A 24,607-nucleotide genomic window follows, 5' to 3' on the forward strand; every position below is an offset into this window, starting at 1 on the left:
TCTGTAGTGGCACTGAAAACCAGAAGAGCAGACTCAAATCTTTCAACCTCTTCCCAAGGTACATCAGTCTTCCATGACTGGCAGAACAAATGGACTGACCTCCATGCCCTGGCAGTCTGAAACCCAGAAGGGATGAGGTCAGCCTGAACATCTCTGTTGGGAACAAACCAGTGACTAAGCCCTCCAATGTACAAGTCATGCTCTTGGGCCCACCAGCGTTAGCAGGAGCTTTCCCAGTGTGGGATTCGTCTGACCAGATGTTGGCCTCTGTGCTGCAGATCCTGCAATGGTGTGCTTGGACCATCAGCAGAGAGAAACCAGCACACGTGAGGCATAAATCATCTCATGCTTGAGCCCATGTCTGAAACAGGTGAGGAGAATAATCCTGAGCAGTTCTTTGTTCTGTTTGTCAGCTGTGCAGGGAGACAGCAAGGCCAAGCTCTGACACAGAGAGAGAGGATGCTCTGTGCACATACAGAGTCAGGTGGGCTGAATGCAAACCCCTGTGACTGTGACAGGCTTCTGTACCTCCCTAACAATAAATATGGGTCATAAATCAATAATATATTCTCAGCCTGCAGGATCACTCTTCAAAGGCCTCCAAGCTGATGGAGAGATTATTTTTGCACGAACACATTACAGTGACTCCTTCTAAAAGTCACCGTTCCTACCAATGACTGTGTCACACTGCAGGGATACTGTCCTGCTTTACACAAGTGACACAGACCAGAAGTTCTGCCCTCAGGTATGACAGCAAACACCTGTCAGTGCTGCTGGATTAGGACACTGTGTATACATGCTACACCACATGTTTGTCAATGCAACAGAGACACAAGGTGTACACAGAGCCAATGCTCAGTTCAGGCTGAGGAGAAAGCAGATAAAGCACCTTTCATTTAATGACCCCAGACTTGAGACATGTGGCAATTGTGCTCCCAAATTTGCATTCTCAAGAACCAAAGCAAGATTTGTTATTCTACTTTAAAAATAAGAACACGCTGCAACAGAAATGTACGTCCTTTATTAACAACTTTTCAAAATAAATCTGAAGAAAAAAAGTCTTTGGTGACACTATCTATAAAACCAACCTATCTTAGATGGTAAACCTATGATGGTATACAAGTTAATGAAGTAAACCAATAATATGGCTTTTAAATTTCTCATTCTTTCTTTTTCTCTCACTCACACATTTGCTTTAGGTTTAATTGCACCATGTTGTCAATAGTCAAACAAAGAGGGAGAAACACTTTAAAAAAGATGTGGCAGCACTATGAAAACATTGGTAATGCATTAGAAAAATTTTCTCAAAAATGTACATTTTATACAAAATAAGATTGTATTTTTGTTTGCTTTTTTTGCTTTACATTTGCCGACCTAAGAATTCCCATTTCAGGTTTCCATTCCCATAATCCAAACACTATACATATTTTCTCTCAAAATAAATATACAGAATTATGTACAAGGTCGCAAGGCCCATTGGATCATCACTAACCCACTGTGAAATAATCACTAAAAACGTGGTGAAAGAGTGGGAGGGAGCATCTCAAAGCATCTGATGAGTCCTATACCCCCCACCCCCCTCCAGTTTAAATCTTGCCTAATTTAACTCCCTCTAATTTAATTCCAACTTAAAAAATGTGTGTGAAGATGGTTAAAATAGTGGTATAAAGGCCAGCTTGACTTAGTTTTAAACAAGGGTGAGATGTACAAAATTTTGGAAGATGCAATTTTATTTCTAGCAGACACCAGGTAAGACCCTGTGTGGGGCAGGTCCCTTCTTGGAAGACCACAGGTCCATCCTGTGAAATCCCACTAATGCCCAGGGAAATGGCTCTGTCAGGCTGATGCCCTTGAAGGCCACATTTCCAGAACAGACATCAGAGCCTGCCCAGTAATAAAAAAATAAAATAAAAAAAAAGAGCAGACAACCAGACTACCCTCTGCTGTAAGAGGATGTTTAAGTGGAGGAATTAACAAATTGTTGTCAATTGATAACAGACGTTATGGCAAACATTGAGTATTCTTTTAGTTTCAGCAGGGGAGTGCAAAAGAGGAGGACACAACATTTTACACTGGGCATGTAAAGATTTTTTAAAAATCTGAGTCTACATCTAGCTCTTTCTTTCATTGCTTCAAATGGTGACTTCCATTCTCCAAACAACATCTTTTGGTAAATGAGCTATTTTAAAAGGCTCTCATTGGTGAAAGATTAATTTCTGTGCCAAAACTGGCTGTAAAAGAAAAATTGCAACCTGAAATTGATCAAATCCTTGACGTTTTCCAATGGAAAAGATCAAAGTGCTCAATAGCCATGCATTAGCACACCAGTGTGTTCACTATGAAATTATGACAAAGCTTAAACATTCACATCTAGAAAAAGGTATGGTAATAATTACAGATTCTCAGAAAATAGAAAGAGGGCAAATAAAACCTTGTGCAGCCCCAAGGGACTGCAAGGAGTGCCAGGCACTTTCTATCTTGGATGTTTGCCCCTATTTTTGTGTCGCATTTTTCTCATGAAACCTTTCCCCAGTAATAGGTCTCATTCAAATTATAACTGGGAAGGGTTTTGGTTTCTTTTTTCCTTTAATAAATTCAATTAAAAATTCATCAGTTCTCCCAGACTCTAATCCCTACTTCTATTCTGTTTTAATGGCATGGATCTATTCACATTCATCCACCCATCTCACCCCTGATTAAATTAAGGTCAGTAACCTTTACAAAAGGCCACATGCGTAACACTCAGTCAAGTCATCAGGCATTCAAGTACCTGTAAAGTAAAGGCTAACATAGCCTGCTGTTAATGAAAAATAATAATAAAAAAAACCTACAAAAGGAGCAACAAGGAATGAACCTTGTTTCAGCACCATCTGAATTGGGAGAGGATAAAAAAAGAATAAAGAACCATTAACTTGCACCAAGGACACGACGAAAGAGTGATTTCGTTCACTAAGGAAACAACACAGCTCTGTCCAACACAGGTAGATGCGGGAGGCTTTTCCTGCTGTCCTTAGGAGCATTGGCCAGTGATGGCCACAGTGAGTCTCTGAGCTGGGTCTGTGTCCAGCTCTCCCCCTGGGTCCCGGGGCTGTGGACACAGAGACTGATGGGCGCTCTCCAGACTGGCCGTGAGGGACATTCCTTCCCAGCAGGACGACTGCACCCGGGCAACGCGCAGCAAAGAGAAACGCTCCTACCTATCCACATCCCTTCTGGAGCTAAGCCTTCCATTGTTACTTCTTTAATTAGCAATCAGTAAACACAAGGGGCCTCGAATCACACTGAGAGTGAGCTTTAGCAGTCTCTTTCAGCCACCCCAAAAAGTGACGATAACAGAATGTCAAACAGCTTAAAAGCTTGGCCTGACTTGCTGCACTCCAAAAATAGTTAGTTACTTACTCCCTTTCCAACTGAAACTCCAACCCACGTGCTCCCAAATGGCATTTACTAAAACCCAAGCAGAACTGTAATTTTGTTTTAGCACGGGTCCCTCTTGCTGGCTACAGATCAGTGACCGCTTCCCGGAGGTGCAGATGCTCTTGTGGACATGGGTGCTCACTCACCTGCACATGGCACATGAGCAAAACTTGAGCCCTGCAAACCTCATCCAGCGTTTGGCACATTCTCCAAAAAGCAAGTCTAAGTAGTAGGTCTATTCCAGTCCTTGAACGAGCTACATGATCTCCTAGAGGAAAACTGCCATGGGAGCCACAGAGCCATTCACTCTGGAAAATCAAATTACTGGATTTCACCTGTCCATGCATATCACTAAACACAAACCTGAGAGCACATGAAAGTGAGGTTCAGATTCTTACAAGATGTGAGCATCTTGAATTACCAGCTCACCCTAACACAGACAGAAACATATCCTGCTCCCCTTCCCTCCCTGGACTTGCCTACCTACTGCAGTCTCTTCACATTTCCCTCCACATGCTGATTTAACTCTCTAAAATGGTATTAGAAAGATCCAATAAATCACTGGACAGTTTTCCATGAGTTTAGAGAGCTGAATGGGCTCACAGAAGCATTTGGTGGCCACCACCATAGCAGAAGGTGTCAGGTGAGACTGCATGGCCAGGGACTGGGAGAGAACAGGAATTGAAGGAAAAGTGGCACCTCTTCCTTTCAGCAGCTTAAGTCACTAGCTCCAGTCTCACATGTTTTGGCAGATTCTTTAAAGATTTGGTACAGATTTACAAGGGCATGTAGTGATAGGACATGGGGTAATGGTCATAAACTGAAAGAAGGTAGATTTAGATCAGATATTAGGAAGAAAATATTTACTGTGAGGGTAGTGAGGCACTGGAACAGGTTGCCCAGAACACGCTGGAGGTGTCCAAGGCCAGGCTGGATGGGGCTCTGAGCAACCTGGTCTAGTGGAAGATGTGGCAGGGGGGTTGGAACAAGATGCTCCTCAATATTCCTTCAAACCCAAACCATTCTATGATTCTAAAACAAAATGTCAGGAACCTGATGGTCCTGTCTTAGTTTGATGTGCTCTATTCAAATATTGCAATACATTTGTAAAGCAAAGCACTCTCTGCAAGTCTTTACCTGTCAGGTTGCATTCAACATTTAGTAATGTGTACTTTTCACTTTTACAGCAACTTTCCATTTGGGGATAATGATCTTACCAGCAAGAGAAATTATTTAAGCTTCACAGCATTCTCTCTACAACCAGTAATTATTACTTTTACAAAGAGGAAACTGAGGCATGCCCTGGTTATGTGAGTTGCTTAAAGCTGCACATTGAATTGGTGCCTGAGCCTGAACGAAACAAGTGGTCATTCTGGTCCAATTACTCTTCATTCCTACTAGATGTGACTGGTAGTGACTCAAGAGTCACTACTCTTCATCCCTGCTGCCAGATTGCCTGCTTACAAAGAAATGAGGTATAGAAAGGCTTGCTGGTCTTCTGGGCCTCAGCACTAAACACTCTTGCTGTGACTTAACAGAGCTCCTCTTGGGGTGGGGATAATTACAGAGCACCCCAAAACAGGAGGGTTTGAAACATTTTTAAAGTGCTTATTTTCTTAGCAAACTGGAATGGCATCTTCCTGACCCAAATCACTGCTTCTGTTTTCATTCTTCAATGTAAAGAAACACATAAATAAGAAAGGATTACAAAGAAATAAACAACTGGAATATTGCAATTTAAAATACTTATATTTGAAATGCTAAACCATTTTGGAGCATGAGCAGCACTCATCTTTCAGAAGCAGGTTTTTTGTGTGAGTTACCCTGCCCCAAGCATGCCTGGAACACCACTGCTGCCAGGACCCAGTGTCTGACCATATGCTTTACTTCAGGTGTCAGACCTCCATGAGGGAATTTTTCTATATATTTGCACTTCCAAAAAAAACCAAACCAAAACAAAACAAAAACCCAAAAAAACAAAAAAAACAACAAAAAAAACCACAAACCAAAACAAAAAAAAACCAACAAAAAAAAAAAAAAAAACAAAAAAAAAAAAAAAAAAAAAACAAAACAAAAAAAAAAAAAACCAAAAAAAAAAAAAAAAAAAAAAAAAAAAAAAAAAAAACAAAAAACAAACAACCAAAAGAAAAGAACAGAAGCCCATGTTTTGATTTCAAATAAGCCAGTTACAGGCCAAATTCCTACACTGCAACAACCAACATGCTTTCTTTCTTTCTGTCAACACTCCTTTTACCCTCAGAACGAAGCTACTTCTGGATGTTTAGCTGCCAAGTGGCACCACTGCCTGCAGCAGGGATGTGCTCAGGCTCTGGGTGTCCCACAGGACCACCATGCTGGCTGTGCTGACTGCCCCGAGGTGCTCTGCCATCCATGGGCAGGGACACCCAGGATGTGCCTCTATGGACACAACACACGGCCCTGCAGCCCTGCTGTGCTTGTGTGTCCCTGTGCTCCATGTCACGCTCTCCACAGTAATGCTCCTCTCTCCCTTCAAGGCAAGGCTGATTGCCTTTAAAATAGAGGTCCCCAGCCAGAAGGACCAACCCTCTCACTGGGCTGTCCAAAGGAATTTAGCCATAGGGGCTGCTACTGGCTTGGGGAAAACAGGAAAAAAAAAGTCGGTGGTGAATGAGAAATATTAATACTTCAGCTCTGTCCTGTTTGTGCTCAGTTTGTTTCCAAACCTGCTGCATTTTCTCCCAGTGAGATTCCAGCGTTCAACCGTGCAGGGAAAAAGGAATGAAAATTGCATTGACAATCAAATGCATAAAAGAAAGAAATGCCAGTTCTGAAATATTCACAACCAACACAATTTTGATTAAAGAAAGAACTCTCTTTTTAATAGGGTTTGTTTTTTTGTTTGTTTTTTTTTTTTTTTGATCATTAAAAAAGTTTAAACCTGCATAGCAATCATTTCAAAAATAATTATTTAATGTTCCATAATGAAACTGTACACGACCTAGTCCCGGGGACAGCAGCCTGCCGGCGGGTGGGGCACGGTCCGGAGCAGCCGGCACCGGGACGCGGCTGGCGGGGTCGGGGCTGGCACAGTCTGGCTCCCACACCGGGGAGGGCGGCTCGGCCCCCTCAGCAGCGTCCTCAGAGTCGCTCGATGTCTCGGTACTTCTTCCTCAGGATGGAGACCTGGTCTTTGAAGAGGACGGGGTCGAGCCTCATCTGCGAGTGGATCAGCGGCATATAGCCAAACCAGCTGGCAAAAGTGTTCATGCAGCTCTGCCGCTGGGCAAAGTGGTCGGGATCGGCCCAGCGTGAGGCCCGGGACGTCTGTGGGGAGAGGAGAGCAGAGATCAGGGTTGGCACACAGGATGGCGGGAATGGTGGGACCTGGGCCAGGAGGACACCATGGAGCCCAGCTGTGCCAGGGGTGTGTTGCTCTGTGGTGGCTGGATCCTGCTTGTGGGGTTCTAAGAGAGGGAAGAACTTCGTGCCCACAGCAGATCCAGTGGTGGTGAGCTGGACACCCCTGACTTCCCAAACAGAGCAGAGCACAGGGCAGCATGGAAACAGGAGTTCAACCATGAGCCAGCCTTCATCTTCATTGTGTTGGAACACAACACCCACAGGCAGCCCTCCCATATCTTGCTAGCACTCTATTTCACCCTATCTCTCACTCTTCTTTTCTTCAAACCCTCCAGCTATTTCAGAGATACAAGAAGTCCTCAAAAACCACCAGGAAAAAAAAGAAGGCTACTGCTTTCCAGCAAAGGTGCATGTCCAGGCCAGTTGCTGCCCATGGTATTCGGCCATAGGAGGAAAACAATTATTCAGGCTCAAACCTGAACTTTTGCAGTTCAGATCTGCAGAAATTGATGCACAAGTAATTTCAACCAGCTTGTATCTGAGTAGATGTCCTTATGTGCTTGGCATTACTCATGTGTGTAGGTACCCTGCAGTGTAAAGCAAGGTGCTTCCAGGAATCCCACTGGCCAAGTCCAGTGCATCAAACAGCACTGCCTCACAGACAAAACAATGAACTGGAGTACCACACTGCAGCATATTAAACTCTGACCCATGGAAAACACGATGGTCTTTGACTGCACACATGCAAAATATTCTGGCATGATTTTCCAAAGTTCAGGGCAGCTGTAATCCCTGTGGAAGTCCATTGAAACTCAGCAGCTCTGGGAAAAAAAAGGCCCCAGCAGCTCTAAAGCTGCTATTATTCTTTGTCTGTACCTAAAGAACATTTATAAACATAATAAAACTATTATTTAAGATAAAGCATGAATGTTGAGAACCTAGGGGGTTTTTGTGCCACTTCCCATGCATCTCTCTATAGCACTTATGTTTCCACTATACTTTAAAAACAAATATAAATTAATGAAGTCAAAGGATGTAAATTAAAACATGAAGAAAGAGATAAAGTCGGGGACTTGCCAAATGACTGTGGCACCAGATTTGATCTTGGTCCAAGGCTTGTCCGGTTTAGCTCAAATGGCAGGTTATAATGTGCATTGATTACAGTCTCCTGATTATACAGAGCCACTAAAGAGCAAGTAAAAGCTTGTTGCTAGAGGATTATAGTAGATATTCTGGCCATTAACACTGAATTTCCATATGACTATTCATCTCTGTCACAACACTGAGGTTATGTTAATTTTTTATTTGTCTTTCAAGGAATTATGAACATGGCCCATTACATTTCCCAAAGCTGCAGGAACAACTTGTCTTTAGGAGAGAGTTATAGTTCATGGCTGACTCGAGTCACCCGTGCTGTAAGATGAAAAATGAATACTCAGGCTTTGCCAAACAGCCAAAGCACAGCCCTGTGGAGAGGTGAAGCTGAAACTGGAAGCAATAGGTACGCTCTGGATGGCACCTTCTCGTTCACAGAAGGTCTCCTGGGCACCCAAATGAGTCAGAATGGCTGAATGTTACCAATGCTAATGGTACCTCAGGTGCAAGTGCAGTGAAACAGAGATAATGGAGTTTACAAACTGGCAGGGCAACTCCCCAGTCAAAGATCCAAGTAATGCTACCAAGAGAAAATGTGAGGGGGATATTGAGGGTCCTTCTTTTACCTGCCCCCTAGTCATCATGGTACTGTTTGCACTGAGATCACAGACACTGTGGCAGCACAGATGGGAGGCTGTTCACGACTTGCAGGTTTTGCAGGACTTGCTATTCCCCTCATTGTTCTCTCACACAGGGTAGGAGGACAAGTGTCCCCACACTACTCTGTATCCCTGCTACTAGAGGTACTTCTGCAATGACAGAGGGCTTATCCAGTAGCTGGAAGAGGACCTAAAGCAAGCACTTCATGGCTGCTAGTGAGTGATGGCATGGCTGTGGGATAAAATGTTCCCTGTGGGGAAAAAAAACACTTGCATATCACAAATTATCTCTGTTGTGACAGTTCAGTGTCAGTGCTTGAATCACACTATATAATTTAAAACAGCACAGGGACAGCCTGGTACATTATATTAATTAATAATAAAAAATAGAAAATCTTTCTAGAATTTATGTACGCTTCTAGCATTCCATGACTAGGACTTGGGTCTAAAATACTTAAGTAGAAAATTAGAGTTTAACTGAAATTCAGTCACCACAATCATCAGTTCCAGGAGTTTGAGATCACCATGAATAACACTGTGTCAGAAAACTATGAAGAGAAGCAGCATCCACAGTAGATATTTGCTATTTTGCTTTTTCTTCATTATAATAAACATATCTAGAGTCTATTTACAGTTCTGCTAAACTGAAAACTGCAAAAATATTTGACAGAATTGTATCACTGTGTAAGCCTAACCTAGAAGGGAACCTGTTACATTATTATAATATATCCCAACTGCTGAAACATGCTGTGATTACATACCTGTCCCATCATGGTCTCTTTATACTGTTTTTTCTGTGTTACTTTGATTGGAGGCAATTTTGTCACGGCTGACACCAAAAAATTCATTAGAATGTCCTCACAATTGGCCAGTTGGTCCACCATATTCTTTAGGCTGGCAGGCAGGTAATGAGTGTACAGGTAGTGATAATATCTGAAAACCAACAGGAGTGTTATTAATACAAGTCACTGGGCTTTCAGCTATCCAGGACATTTCTATCTCAGGTGAGACCCAAGTTTTGTACTCAACTCCCAGTACAGCACTTCCTTTCTTTGGTCTCACCCTCCAAGAAGAAGGGAAAAGAAATTAGTTTCTCATCAAGACAGTAAACAGTGCTAAAGGAGAAGGAGAACATACACCATTTTTGTAACCAAGTTGAAAGAAACAATGTGGGCCTAAGTATCAAGATAATGGACAAGCAAGAAGGAGAGCCCCACAGTGCTACAATGTGAGAGACAACACTGATGAATTTATCCTCTATATTTTCTTTCCAAACTCTTCAGTTGGAAAGAACTCTCATTAAAACTGCCCTACTACTGTTCTTATTGTTGAAATTATTGTCTTTTGGGTCTATATCAACCCCTGTGGCCTGTCTTCTCCTTTGTGGGGGTATTGGATTAGAGATTCCAGAATTTTCTTTTTCTTCAAATGTAGAGGGGACTTTGGTCTGCTGAAGTTCTAACAACATAGGTTTTCTCCAACATGCTGCAATATACTGAGCAGCCACATGCCCATTGTGCTACATTTCTAGAGTAGCCAGAAGACTTTGCTACAGTCTGCAGCTGTTAGCCAACACATACCCAGAGCTGGTCTGAAAGTAACCTCCTTTCTGCAATGCTACAGGCCATTCAGCCAAGCAGCTTAATGAATTCGGGAACTCTTTGAAGTGTGTAATTCCTCATGTTAAAAAGAGCAGTCCAACTGCCTCAAAACACAAGTGACTTCAAAGAGACCCAACAAGTGCAATAATGATTACCAGATCCCCAGAGCTAAACCAAGAACTTAAATTATTACCCCATAAAAAGTAGACCCACTTACTATCTTTCCATTTTTTCCCCCTCCCCGGAAGAATGTTCTTCACACCCCACCCCCTCTTTACTATTTTGTTTCATACAGAAGAAGGATAGCAGATGCTCTGGATTCTTACTTGTGGTAAATAGCAGCTCCTGTCAATACCATGGAATAGTCATTAGTCCATTTGGAGGTATACCCCCACCTTTCCTTAGTGTTGTCCCAGAAGTGACTGCGTGCAGGATACCCTACAATCCTCTCTGGAAAGCTCTGCCAAACTGTAAAGGCAAAATCCACCTGCGGACAAAGGTACAGGCCAAATGAATACCGAAACTGCTTCAGCAAATGTCAACAAAACAAAATACTACCTTGCCACTAATTCACAATTCAAAATCTTGGAACTGTTGCAAAACAGTAATTCTGTGTATTCATCAGTAAATTAAACTGACTGCTTGACATTTTGCCCTATAATTATGCACATTTTAATGGTTCCTGTTAAAGGGAGTCTAGAGCATCACAGCATTACATTAACATTTTCAAGCTTGCCCTTTACATATCAAACCTTTTCAAGTTACAGAAAGAATGGGTGTAGGTGCATGTGTTTATACCTCGATGCAACACCAAGGGGTAATAGCTAGGTGGTAAACTGAAATTTCTGCACATCTTTGGGCATTGCACCTACCATTTTATCACTATTAACACAGAGTTTGGAAAATCAGGAGTCAAACACTTTAAATGTTAAAGGCAGTTCAGTGAGAATAAAACAGACAGTCAGTGTGGAGTCCTTTCATGTTTTCCAGCTGTTTTGAGCCTTCTGAAGACCATGTCAGTCATACTTTCAAGATGTCAATACAACCAAAAAGGTTCAACATATAGCTTAATAAAGACAAAGATGAAATTCCCATTTAGTTAAATGGCATAAAGAACCTAAACTTTAAGAAAAATGCTTTATATTGTATAAGCCACAAGAGTATGTCAAATGCTGCCAATGGCATTTTTTAAATTTTATTTTCTTGCTGTAAGTATTTTAATAACTCAAAACTCTGAGAATTGAGAAGTGGCAGGATATTGCTACCCCATGATCCTACCGAACAAAATCTAGTGATATAAGGAAAGAAATGATTGGGGTAGTTTGTCAAAGGATGGCCAGGATTATATTTGAGAAGAGTTTGGTAAAAATACATTTGAAAGGATTTTATCAATGGTTGGCAGCCTCTCCCCTTCAACTTAGATTCTGGAGCTCAGGCTTGACTGACATTTTTAAGAGTTATACACAATTCTAATTGCCCTAGTCAAACCCCAAAAAAGAGGGCTTTGTTTCTGCACTGCACATTAGGTTCCCCTCAGTACCAGAGGGACCTAAAACTTTGCTCAAATATATTTGAAAAGCCTTCCAAGAATGCAGTCAACATTAAGGGTGCAGAGTTTAGATAAAGAATAGCTGCTCTGAGAACAGTCCCATTTTGTGTTGATTACTGTCAGACTTCTCACATTTAGAAGTGTTTTTATGAAACAGAAGAATCACACATGGGCTGAAATAAAAGTTAGGGCCTGGTTATTTTCTTTAAAGTTGTTTCAAGGAATCTGAGGCCAACCAGAAAGACAATATACACAAACCAGTTACCGTTGTGATAGTTCTGATCTCATCCAAATCAATACCACATGAAAGAACTGAAGGGTTTCTTTCCCTATAAAGGCCTTTCCCATAAAACGTGACATCTGTTTTATTTAGAGAAGTCTGAGAATCTCAAGCTTAAATAAATAATAAAATTGCTGCACCCACTGCCCTCTCTTGTGCTTTCAACTATCTGCCCTTGCACTAGAGAGATGCACTAAAGCAACCACCCTAAGAGAAAATTCCCTTTGTTAAAAAAACCCCTCAGGTCTCATCCTAAGTAATTTCCAGCAGCACTGCCACTCTCAGCTGATCACCAGGAAAATCTAACCAAGCTGGCAGGCTCTTAAACCTCTGGATCATGACCTAGACTGATTTCTAAGGACTTCCCACGTACACACCCCTCTGTGCATGTGGAACAGCTCCTCTCACAGAACAATTACGCGCCGTTCTGTTGAGAATGGAAAACCTTTACTACTGGGGTCAGACAGTCTGGAGGATGTGCCTGGTGACTGCTGCTCTCAACGGGAATGTGATTGTCTTTGACCACGTTTCTAAATTGCCTTTTCTGGGCCTTGTAGCCAGTTTCAAAGGAAATGTCACATCGCATTTGCGTAAGCTGTGCTGTGGGGGAAGTGAAACAATAGGGAGGTCCCCCAGCTCTTCATGGAGAGCCACCAAGCAGAGCTGCTGGTGCTGGCACACTGGCAGAGACATGCTGGAGCTGCAAGGTGGGTTCTAGCAAGAGCTGGCCAGCTGGTTCTGTCTGCAGCACAAGGACCAGGAGGCTCGTGGAGCAAATACCCACTGAGCAAACACACAGGATCAGCTGCAAGTTGCTCACGGGAGCAACAAAGAAACAGCAAAGCAACAAAGCCACAACGAAAAGTGTAGGTTGTCTCACACGACAACAAGTATTTGTGCTTCAAAATGTTTAGGGTAAAACATGGCCAAGTTGACTGAGAAACACTATTTATTTCATATGTGTTCCAGAAGCCTGTATGACTCTGAAGTCTGGAGGATGACTAAACACTGGTTAAAACAAAGTCTCAAATCCTCACGGAATCCACAGGCTAGATTGCTGGAAATACCCTGTCAGTTCAATGAAGTCCCACAGAAGTATTACCATGATCCCCAGGGCAGTCAAGATTGGACCCTTCATCCTGAGCAACAAGCTGCTTAGGAAGTCCAGCCCAAGAAGAAATGCTTTTTATTGCTTTGGGGTTTCTTTGGGCTGTGCAGGGCTTTGCACAGAAGTGTTCTGGCAGCAACCATATTCTACCTCATCTGGCAGAAACTATCAAGGTGTAACATTGGTATCAAACAGGTTCAATGTCAACTATTTCTTTCATTTTTGAAGCAAAAGAGGGCTACCAAGGCTGTTTCTTGAGCAGTCTAACCACAGCACAACATCTGTACAGGGAAGAAGAGCAGTTGCAATCTCATCCATTTAGAACAAATTCAGTGACATCTTAGGGTATATAGCAGTGACTGAAGACTAATGTTACGCATTTCTTCACTGACATATAAGTAGTGGCAGCATCAGTGAAAGATCCCCATCACTGACAGAAATGCATTTTTATGAAGGTGAAGTGGGGAGAGCAGAATGACCATGAACATGGAGACAAAAAGGAAAAACAAAAGAAAATCGAGTTTTTCAAGCTATTCCCTGGCCATCATTAATAATGTATTTCCCAAATATTGCACTCTATATAAACTGTCATTGGTTTCCCTTGTGGTTCTCAGGAAGAGGTTCTAGAAATCAATACTCATTCCAGTTGTAAAAATTGGTTTTCTACAGTATTTTTCTTCTCTTAGTGCTATCTTGCTCTTGGCACAGACACTCGAGCACCTAAACTAGCGAAGATCTCCAATTTTATGGGCTGACACAATGGGTAAAGAGCACTCCTCAGTGAAATCCTGCACTAGGGTGGCAGTGCTGTCTTTTGGAGTGATAGCAGTCTCCCTCTGCTGACAAGCCTTCCTTCTCCACCTACACCCTACCGGTAAAGTAGGGGGGAAGCTACCCTAATCAGAAGAGTGAGAGCAGAATATTAAAGCTTACTGCTCTTGGCTGCCTACACCCGCCTGCAGCTATGTTACTAAAATAATAAAGAACGGAAGAACCATATGCTAATGATGAGCCAATTAACCAGGGCGAAAAGCTCCTCTGATGGCAGGCAGTGGCAGGGCTGCGGAAACAAGTGCAACACATTAAATCTGAGGAGTGTAGCAGGAAATCTTGTAACATTTGCTCACTGGCACAGCCAAGAAAAGAGCATATCTGCTGTGCTCAGGCTGAGCCCAGGAGCCAAGCAGACTCCTAAGAGAGACCCTTACCTCAGTGGTTGAAAGCACGGTGTCCTCGTCCAGGCTCAGCACTGCGTCTGTCACTATGTTGTCGTAGGGTAGGAAGCGACTGCTCATGACCTGTGGGTATCCAAGGCAGGAAGGGGAGGAAATAAAAATCACTTGAAGGACTCATTTCCAAGGCAAATATTTAATTTTATTCCTCACTCTTATTTCCTCTTGTCTGAGGTATGTGGCATATTTCTGTCTGATGGAAAGGACCCTTCAGCTCAAAAGTGAAAGAGTGTCATTTCTGTCACCCCAGCAGTCAGCCTACACCTTCTATCTGAGGAGTAATTTCTGAATAGACCTCCCTCTTTGCAGCAGGCTGCTTTCCTTTTGTGACAAACTGCAATGGTCTGTACTGATAATTAGATGAACCTACAGCTTCTTTGTGGAGGACATTTTCCCTGGTGGCTAGGACTGTCCCTCTGCTCTCCTACAGGGTGTGAGGATCAAAGGTAATGAACGCTGAGAAAGACTCTGCAGCCTTCATAAGCTTACACAGCTGGGAAACCATGCAGCCCAGCTGTGTGTGAAGGATGTAATACCACTAGGATGGTGCAACATTCTCCATCAGAAAAGGAGAATATGCTAAAGAATCCAAATTGAGCTTTATCTCCATGAAGAATTATATAGGTATTGTAGCATTTTAAAAAGTAACATTCTTAAATGGCCTTTCAGTACCTGAAGAGAGCCTGAAAGAAAGATGAAGAGGGACATTTTATAAGAGCATGTAGTGATAGGACAAGGGGGTATGGATTCAAACTGACAGAGAATAAATTTAGATTAGATATTAGGAAAGAATTCTTTACTGTGAGGGTAGTGAGGCACTATAACAGGTTGCCCAGAGAAACTGTGGATGTCCCATCCTTGGGAGTGTTCAAGGCCAGGCTGCACAAAGCTCTGAGCAATCTGGTCTAGTGGGAGGTTTCCTGGTTCATGGCAGGGGCGTTGGCACTAGACAGTCTTTAAGGTCCCTTCCAACTCAAACTATTCTATATATAAAAAAACTATAAACAGAATTAAGTTTTTTAAAGATATAGCAAGACACTCCTCAAAGTAATAGGAAATAGATGGGAAAGCTGGATCAAAAAGTGCTCCTGCAGCTTAGGTAGGAGCACTTTTTGCTGGGTTAAGAACTGGCTGCATGGCCGGGCCCAGAGAGTGGTCATGAATGGTGCTGTATCCAGCTGGGGACAGTCACCAGTTGTGTCCCTCAGGGGGCTGTGCTGGGGCCAGGTCTGTTCAGTATTTTTACTGATGATATGGATGAGGGTATTGAGTCTTTCATTAGTAAATTTGCAGATGACACTGAGCTGGGAGCGTGTATCAATCTGCTGGAAGGTAGGAGGGCTCTGCAGAGAGATCTGGAATGGTTGGATGGATGGGCAGAGTCCAATAAGATGAAGTTTAGTAAGTCCAAGTGCCAAGTCTTGCGTCTGGCCACAATAAAATCCTGCAACATTATAGGCTGGGGATCGTGTGGCTGGACAGTCCCCAGGAGGAAAGGGACCTGGGGGTACTTATTGGTTGATAACCGGCTGAACATGAGCCAAAGTCAATGGCATCCTGGCCTGGATCAGGAATAGTGTGGCCAGCAGGAGCAGGGAGGTCATTCTTCCCCTGTACTCAGCACTGGTGAGGCCACACCTCGAGTGCTGTGTCCAGTTCTAGCCCCCCAGTTTAGGAAGGACTTTGAGACACTTGAGCACATCCAGAGGAGGCAACAAGGCTGGTGAGGGGCTTGGAACACAAACCCAGTGAGGAATGACTGAGAGAGCTGGGGCTGTTTAGCCCGGAGAAAAGGAGACTCAGAGGTGACCTTATCACTCTCTACAATTTCCTGAAAGGTGGCTGTGCTCAGGTGGGGGTTGGTCTCTTTCTCCAGGCAGCAATTGACAGAAAGAGAGGACACAGTCTCAAGGTGTGCCAAGGGAAATACAGGCTGGATATCGGGAAAAGGGTTTTTGCAGAAAGAGTGATAAAGTACTGGAATGGTCTGCCAGGGGAGGTGGTGGAGTCATCATCCCTGGATGTGTTTCAAAAGTCTGGATGTGGCACTCGGTACCATGGTTTAGTTGAGGTGTTTGGGTATTGGGGTTGGGTATAGGTTAGGATGTTAGGGTTGGATTTGATGATCTTGAAGGTCTCTTCCAACCTAGTGATTCTGTGAAAATCCATATGGTTTCTTTAGCAGACTAAATAGCACCTTTTGAGAACTGATTAAGAATAACAAGTTCACAACACAGTTTGTTTCCCTCATTTGCTAGGAAAAATAGCCTGGTTAATTACTAGACTTCTTTACCAATTTACTATGCCAAGAAAACACTTTAAAGGTCAAGACCAGTAAGAGGAATCCACTGTATGGCAACAGGGACATGGAGAAGTTTTACACAACCCTCCTAATTGACATGGTCAGTTCTACATCCCCTGCAACCTGTTTGGGAACACGTATTTGGAATCTATGCCTCGATTCAGAGAAAGATCTGCCTCCATAATCAGGATGTTCACAATGTCTCTCTGGAGAGCACCCCTTCATCACCATGATGGCCTCAGTCTGGGGAGGCAGGGCTCTGAGGTGATCTGGATGGGGCTGAGGGTTTTGCTTTGCTTACACAAAGATGAAGCAGAGCAAGCAGCCAGCAGGAGACCCATGTTCTCATCCCAAATCTTTTACAGACTGCGAAATTTTCAAATAGCACAATAGCCAGGACTTGCCATGTATTTTTTTTATAGCTTAAGTGCCATTTTGTAAAATGGGTGTTACAAAATATTTGATTTTAAGGAAAGAGTGAAAGTTTGGTAAAGGCAGACCACCATGACCAGCTGCATGGAGTCCTGGTGCCTGCCAGCCAGCCTTGGAGATGAAAAGCAGCTCCTTTGTGCCACCTTTGAACTGTGCTGCTCTGGCTCTGCAAGATTGGTCCAAAAAACCAGCTTTCCACACGAGAAGCCATTTGGCATATGTTGGGATATTAGAGGGAAGAGACTGTCCACTATAAACACACCTTTGTGTACTCAGGAGACTCATTTGTAATCTAAACAGTGCCTGGGGCCAATTTCTACAAACACTATAGAATTGGTCAGAGATTTCTCCTCTATTTCACCTCTGGTAGTTTTACAAAAAGAAAATAAAAACACCCAGAACATTCAGAAGGCTCAGAAATCTCTACAACCTTTCTTGGCCCTGCAGCAATTCTCCTGATACTGTTCACATGGCTAGCTAAGGCCAGAGCCTTTAGCTGCCAACCTTGCAGGGCTCTCTATCCCTTGTTAAGGTGACAAGAACAAAAGGCCAAAGACAAGATTACAAATTCAAAATAGGACTCTACAGGCAAAGCAACTGAAAGTTCCCTTTGCCAACGCAGAGCTCTGGAGCCAGCTAAAAGAGACTGCAGAGAGGTTCAGCTCAAATCTGTTTCAGATTCTAGAAGGAAGAAGTCCTGCTTCTCTCAAGCCTGAATTTGGAAAGGAATCATCCACTTCAGTGGGAATTCAAAAAAACTTTTCTCATCTGACAGCATCTATTTTGACTTTGTGAAAATACAAACAAGATGTGTGTTGCACAGCAAGAGATGACATGGTGATTTTATTCCCACACTAGTGTCCCACCTCCCTTCCTTTTTTTTGATGGCAGCAGTACCTCACAGGGCCATCAAAGAAGATACTTTTCAAACTCAAGTCCTCATTTTTAACTCAGCTTTTGAGTCCACAGCAAACCCCCAAGTCTTGCATATGACTTCTCAGACTCAATGAGTGCAGCTGCATCATTACTTTCATGCACCTGCACAGACGGAATCCCCAACCATGGGGTCAGTACTATCTACTGGCAGGGCCACATTTCAAAACAGGGCCACCTGTGAATCTCAGATTCAAGGTATTAATTGCCATGCTGATCATTTCTGAGTGCACAGGGCCCATGCATGAAACATAAATCTGCAACTAAGCTGGTACAAAAGGCCAAGGAATAGAAGGGAGCTGTCATTTTGTTGGGAGCTACAAAGCTTTCACCAAAGTCACTGGAAAAGTAAATTCCCATCCTGTCAGAGAACGCAGGCAACCTTTTACTATGCTCCTCTCCACCTACCTTGCTTTCTCCTTCAATGACTATGACAGGCACAGAAGTGGCAGGCCAGCGGTGTTTGGCTGGGAGGGGTTTATCACAATTCCATAAAACAATAATCTGTAAGAGAATATTGGACCATGATCAAAGACCTTTGTGGCAATGCTGTCCATATTCTAAGCTCTCAGATTTCCAGACATGTTCAATTCAAGTTAGGAATTTCAAAATCAAAAGCAATGAAATAAATCTGCATAAAAATAACACTTCCTACAATGATTTCACCCAAGCCAACTAGTTACAACATATATCCTCTCAGGCAAATATAGGCTGGACAGGAACTTGGGAAGTCTCTGTCTCAGCCACATGATACAGATGTGACCCATTTACTGTGGCTCTCATTAAAGGCAAAACCACTAGTGACACTCCACTGCAAGAGGGTGCTCCTACTGAACTCCCCAGGGTTTTTTATAGAGAAGCCAAAATCCTGGCACTGATGAGATTAAAAGCCACAGTGGGAGGAAGGAAGATCATGTAATGGCTCTTGAGGCATAGACATCCTTGTGCAGTTTACAGCACACACAATGCTGATCCTAAAGTGCATTCACTATTTTACCTGTCTCATGTAACAATGGGTTTAATTAGTATCTCTATTCCACTCTCATTATACTCAGCATTTTTATTTCCCATGCACGTAGGTCATAGAGATTAGAAATCTCAGAGGAAAGAAACATCAGAATTGAAATGGGGTTGAAACAGGGCTGAGTCACTAGGCTAAGCATTCCTGGCAGAGGGGTTTGTCTCTGCTGTGACTGACACCGAAACAGTGCTGCTTACCTGTGCACAGTACTGGGACTTGGCTACAGCAACCAGGAGTTTCAGCACAGGCTGAGATTGGGAAACCAGGGGAGTTACTGCGTGGATAACGGCAGTGAATGTGGAAAGAGGCTTCAGACCTGAAGTGAAGAGAGATGTGTTCAGTGAAGACAAAATGCCCCCAGTTACTACAGATTAAAGGACTTTGGGGATGGAAAAAACAATCTGCACTTAATGCAAGCCTTGCCAGGTTTTTTTAAGTCATCTCCCTTCCTCTCAGATACCAGATGCTTCAGAGGAGATCGCACTTCCCTTTAACTCCCACTCTGCGCCTTTAACTTCCACTCTGAAATACCGGACTCCAAGACAATTATTTCCTTTCCTTACTCACTGTTTCCACAGATGTCCTGTAATCTCTTTCTTTCATCCAGTTTGTCCCACAATATTGACATCTAGTTTGTTCAGCCAAATGTCTTTCTTGACACAGGCTCTGTTTTGCTGCTTGGCTTTGGATCCTTGATGTTTTTTACAGATTATCTCCACAAATTCCAGAAGCTTATTCAGTTACCTCACTTCCATTACAGCCTCTGTCAGATTTTTGCTTTTTCTAGTTGATTCCTATCCGCATGCATCTTCAATTACATCCTGAGCTGATAATTGTGCTTGCAACCTTGCCTTCCATTTTTAAATTTTTGCCTTGCTATGACTTCCTTTCTTGCCTGGAATAACACATCCTACTGGCGCCTACCCTTCGTTATTGCTCTCAACCTCATCTAAATTCATCAGTGTGGGGTCATAGTCATTTTTCATCAGAATTACCACAGAAACCTTCTTCTCCCTTTTTTAACATAGTAACTGACAATTTTTAGTAGGTGAGCAGTACAGATCCACACAAGTGGGATGGCACAGGCTGAGCCAAAAGTAGCAGCAGTCTGGTAAGTAGGATCCCTTCAGCCTGGAGGCACATTCGCCTGCAGAACTCATTGTTTAAGCTCTGCTTCAGGAAAAAGCCATGAACCCAAGCCCTATTCATTCCTTCTCTTGGGATCCATATGAAGACACATAGTGTACAGAGTAAATCCATACCAAGTGTGCACTCCAATAAAAAGTGTTGTGGGTAAATTACCACTTTTCCAATTTGCCAAGCACAAATAAACAAAGAAAGGAAAAAGCTATTCCTGTTATGTCCCCTCAGGCCATGAATAGGTAATCAGCAACTCAGGCATTAATTACCAGCAACTGAAAAGTATGAAGGAACATAGATTTTTTTTTTTTTTAAACAATCTTTGCAAGCAAAAGGCACATGATGCATGTTGATGAGTCAGAGATGTTCCAGTCTACAGTGGGCAGCTAAGATTGAGACAGGATAAATGAAAGGCATCATTAACCAGAAATGAATGGTATGTCACTTGGCACATGCTACTCAAAGACAAAGCTTAAAAATTCCACTAGAAATTCCAGATGCTGCTACATTATAGCAAGGATTCACTCACCAAGATTAGCATAGTAGTAAGGAAAATCTCCCAGATATGAGGAATACTGTGGCAGTACAAATAACCCTCCAGGATGTTTGTTCCATATTAAGCTGTTACGTGATATGTGCTTAAATATTCTGTCCTGAATAATCTGGAAAACAAGAGAAGTAATGATTTTTAAATAGACTGCCGTAGTCACTGGTAGAAGCTTCAGAGACTCCAGCTGACTGGAATCATCACCCATTTTTCAACAAGCTGAGGCACACAAATTAGTAGACACTCCTCCTTGATCTCTCTTTAAAGGACTCAGAACCTGCACACTCTGACACCACTTCAGCAGCTCAGGCTTTGTGCCATAGGCTTCAGAGCACCTCATTAGTCTCTCTGGACATGGAGACCATACAATTTATTGCATTTTATATTTCAAGTCAAATATTTTGTCTATTTGAGTATCTTAGCAGTTGTAAGCCTGATTAGTTCATTGTCAGCTTTACTATCCAGAACTCATAGAAGATAATTATTTGAAGATGGCATTAAAAACCCAGGCAATATTAGGAGATAATGAGAATATTCAAAACCAAAAAGACTTTCAGCAAATCAGGCTGCACTAATTATTAATTTTTTCACAATTATAAAGGGATATCAGCATTCAGATACATCACTGATTCCATGTCAGTTCTGCGACAGTTCCTTGTTGAATGAAACAGACAATCTTTTTTCAACTACTGTCTGAGTCTGTAGGGGGCCAAAACCAGAGACTCCTAGACGTTTAAGGTCAGAACAGATTGCTAGGTCATCTACTTTATAATCTAGAATACCACAAGCAATAAAGGAAAAAAAAAGATACCAGGCCATAAAATTAGTATGTATTTATGAAATTACAGTTGCTTCACATGGGATGCCTGATTGCAGGAAGGAGAGTGGTTCTTATACTGATGGGAAATTCTTTAAACTTCCTGAAAAGGCATAACAACATAACATTCAGTGGGGGGAACCTCTAACAGGACAAATTCAGCCTCCAAAGAAGGTGCAACTTTCTAAGTGCAATACATTCCTGAGCCACAGGCTCTTATAGAGTTGCCTTTCCTTGGAACATTAGAAGTTAGTAGGTCTGGAGATGGAATGCTGCAAAGGTCCAGTGGGTGGTGGAGGATTAATTTTCCCCCAAGCTGGCTAAGCAGGAATGCCTTGCCTTCTTCTGCAGCTCATCTTTTGTTATCTTCAAAGGAGGTTTTCACGTAACTGGCAGTTTATGCAGTGCACAGGGCTTGAGTGCCAAGAACATGTTGGTTGTTCTAGCCTAGTGTCTCTGGCCTTAACACAGATGTATCTGGGTGAAACTTCATGTCTCTGAAGCTGTACTGAAGTGTAGGAAAACAAAAAAACAAGCAAAAAGACCCACCACAAGAAGAACAAAAGCAGCTGCTGCAGTCTAAACAAGTTAAAGTCTCTGGAAGCTGCTAAGTTCAGGGACATTTGGTCCATATATGAATAAGTATTGCTGCAAGCAGCGGTTTTCCTGGAATTTTTGATTGCCATGACAAGAGAAGATTAAAACACCAGTTACATTGTGTTAGACAATCCACTGCTGGTGGCAATACATGTACTGCTAAACTGGGGCAGATGTTAAATGCATGCTTTTCTGAATTTTGCCTACAGCCAATTGCCATAGCTAATATGCAGTAATTCACTCATACATGAGTAAGTTAATTTAACTTTCTTTTTTTTTTTTTTTTTTGAATAACAGGCTTAGGACTGTAATGCCATCATTGACAAGAATGTATCTGAATATTTTAGTTGAGAAGTTAGGTATATCAGTTGTCAGATCCCCCACATGGCAGTGGGGGCAGGAAAAAACCACAGAAAACGACTGCTGTTTACCCAACTGCAAGTTATGCCACTAAACAAGAGAGAACCTGGGAAGTATTTATTTTTGAGTGTTTACCACAAAGCATAAATACAACAGCTCCTCCCTCTTGCTTTCTCAAAACTGAGGCACAACGGGAGAAGTAGAAGTCTGTAAATTTACGTGGCCAAGAGGTTTACACAGGCAGTGGAGCTTTGTGGGGCGCTGGTAGCCAGCAAGGCTGCAGGGGAAACAAAAAGTGGCTCGTGTTCATCATGCCCACAGCCAGTGCAGCTCCAGCATGGGGCAGGGCCCCAGTGCCACTGCAGCACACACAGACCTCACCAGCCTGTTTCTGCATCCTCCTGGGGAGCTGCTTCACCACAGTGAAAAAAAATGGATCACTGTTTTATCACTCTCCTGGGCCTATGTAAGAAGTGTAGGTGTCTGTCAGGATAAAGGGAAAAAAACTTGGCAGAAAGAGAACTAAAATGTGTAAAAAAAGATAACATGGAGGACACCAAGGAATTAAAATGCAGAGTGTGCAGTGTTGCCCATATTGCAGAGACAGCATCTACCTGGTCTCTCCAATGATGAGGCATGACAGGAAGTTTAATAAGAGAAGAAAGGGCTTAGGATCTCTGGCAAGGTCTCCTTTTACTTTTTGGAATGCGTTAATAGTCCAATATTTTTGTCTCCCTCACCCCCACACTTCAAAAAGTTCACATATTGTCTTAATCATTGCTGCTTTTCAACAGATCCTAGCCAAGCATCCAGCATTCCTTGTCTGTACTTTGTGCTGTCCTCCTTGCCTCCTCTTTCTGAGTGGGGGACTGTGCAGGGATGTTCTGTGTTTGCTCCAAGAGAAGACAAAGCTGAAGAAGTGCAGGTATGCTGGAGCATGCATCCCATGGTGTTTGCAGCAGTTCACTGCTGCACTGCCAGTGCTCCCACTCACCAGCCTGCAGCAGACACTTGTGAGCATCACTGCCTAACCCACACCCTGCCCAAGGCACTGGGCAGCTCCTCTGTGACTGCCACAGGGGGTTGTTGGCCAAAAGATTCAAACTATTTTGGACTATGAGCTGTTTTGCTTAGGCCACTGTGCTGGTGTAGAGTTAGTTTTCCTCACAGTGGCTGCTATGGGACTGTGTTTTGAATTTGTGCTGAGCACAAAGCTGACAATTCAGAGATATTTTTGTTATTTCTGAGCAGGGCCAAGGCCTTTTCCGCTGTTCATACAGCCATGGTGGGGAGGAGATTGGGGGTGTCTGGGAGGAGACACAGCCAGGACAGGTGGCCCAAACTGGCCTGAGGGAAATTCCAGACCATATGACATCACGCTCAGGACATAAAGGGGGGAGAAGAAGGAGGAAGACATTTGGAGTGATGGTGTTTGTTTTCTCAAGTCAGCATTGCACATGATGGGGCCCTGCTCTCCTAGAGGTGGCTGAACACCTGCCTGACAATGGGAAGCAGTGACTTAATTCCTTGTTTTGCTTCACTTTTGTATGCAGCTTTTGCTTTCCCTAATAAACTCTATTTATCTCAACCCATGAATTTTCTGGGTTTTACCCTTCCAGTTCTCTCCCTGACCCTGCTGGTGGGAGAGTGAACGAGCAGCTGCCTGGGGCTTGGCTGCTGGCTGGGGTTAAACCACAACAGCCACCAATTGCTGTGAGATGATCAAGGAATCTAGAATATGATTTAAGGTTTCCAGAGGTGTGCAGAATAAAGGGCTGTGATGTCCTTCCAGAGATCTGATTTGGTGAAGACTTTTTCTGTGCTGATATCCTCAGACAGGGACATACACTGGCACTGCAGCTAGCACGCAAGTGATTATTCTGATGATATCTAGAACCATCAGAGCACTCTGACATAACAGTATTACAACAGAAGATGGATCACATCCACAAAAAAAAAAAAAAAAAAAAAATCCTGCTAGGAAGTTACTTCCAGGTATTAGCTTTTAAGAAGAGGATATACTGCTTGCAGGTTTCAGACAACAGAAGTCACTCTCAACTGTTTTAATCCTTTCCTAGGGAAAGTTAACTTGGGACTTTACTTAGGCAGATTGAAATGTGAAATCAGTGAAAAGAAAAGAATCCCTCTTAGCAGTCTCAAAAGACTGAGAGTCCT

General features: G+C 42.9%; 1 protein-coding gene across 1 annotated transcript in view; it reads right to left on the reverse strand.

Annotated features, from left to right (window-relative positions):
• Nucleotides 1-1,057: 1,057 nt before the first annotated feature.
• EXT1 (exostosin glycosyltransferase 1) overlaps nucleotides 1,058-24,607 on the reverse strand; it is a gene marked incomplete at its 5' end in the record, with an annotated part of 180,897 nt that continues 157,347 nt past the window's right edge. Inside the window, 7 exons of the mRNA XM_083860594.1 lie at nucleotides 1,058-6,723; nucleotides 9,275-9,446; nucleotides 10,441-10,601; nucleotides 14,260-14,349; nucleotides 18,359-18,454; nucleotides 19,169-19,287; nucleotides 20,641-20,773. Coding sequence (XP_083716720.1) covers nucleotides 6,538-6,723; nucleotides 9,275-9,446; nucleotides 10,441-10,601; nucleotides 14,260-14,349; nucleotides 18,359-18,454; nucleotides 19,169-19,287; nucleotides 20,641-20,773 — 957 coding nt within the window. The 3' untranslated portion in view covers nucleotides 1,058-6,537. The remainder of the gene's footprint in view (nucleotides 6,724-9,274; nucleotides 9,447-10,440; nucleotides 10,602-14,259; nucleotides 14,350-18,358; nucleotides 18,455-19,168; nucleotides 19,288-20,640; nucleotides 20,774-24,607) is intronic.

Source organism: Zosterops lateralis (assembly GCF_965231275.1).
Source record: "Zosterops lateralis genome assembly, chromosome: 1".
NCBI lineage: Eukaryota > Metazoa > Chordata > Aves > Passeriformes > Zosteropidae > Zosterops > Zosterops lateralis.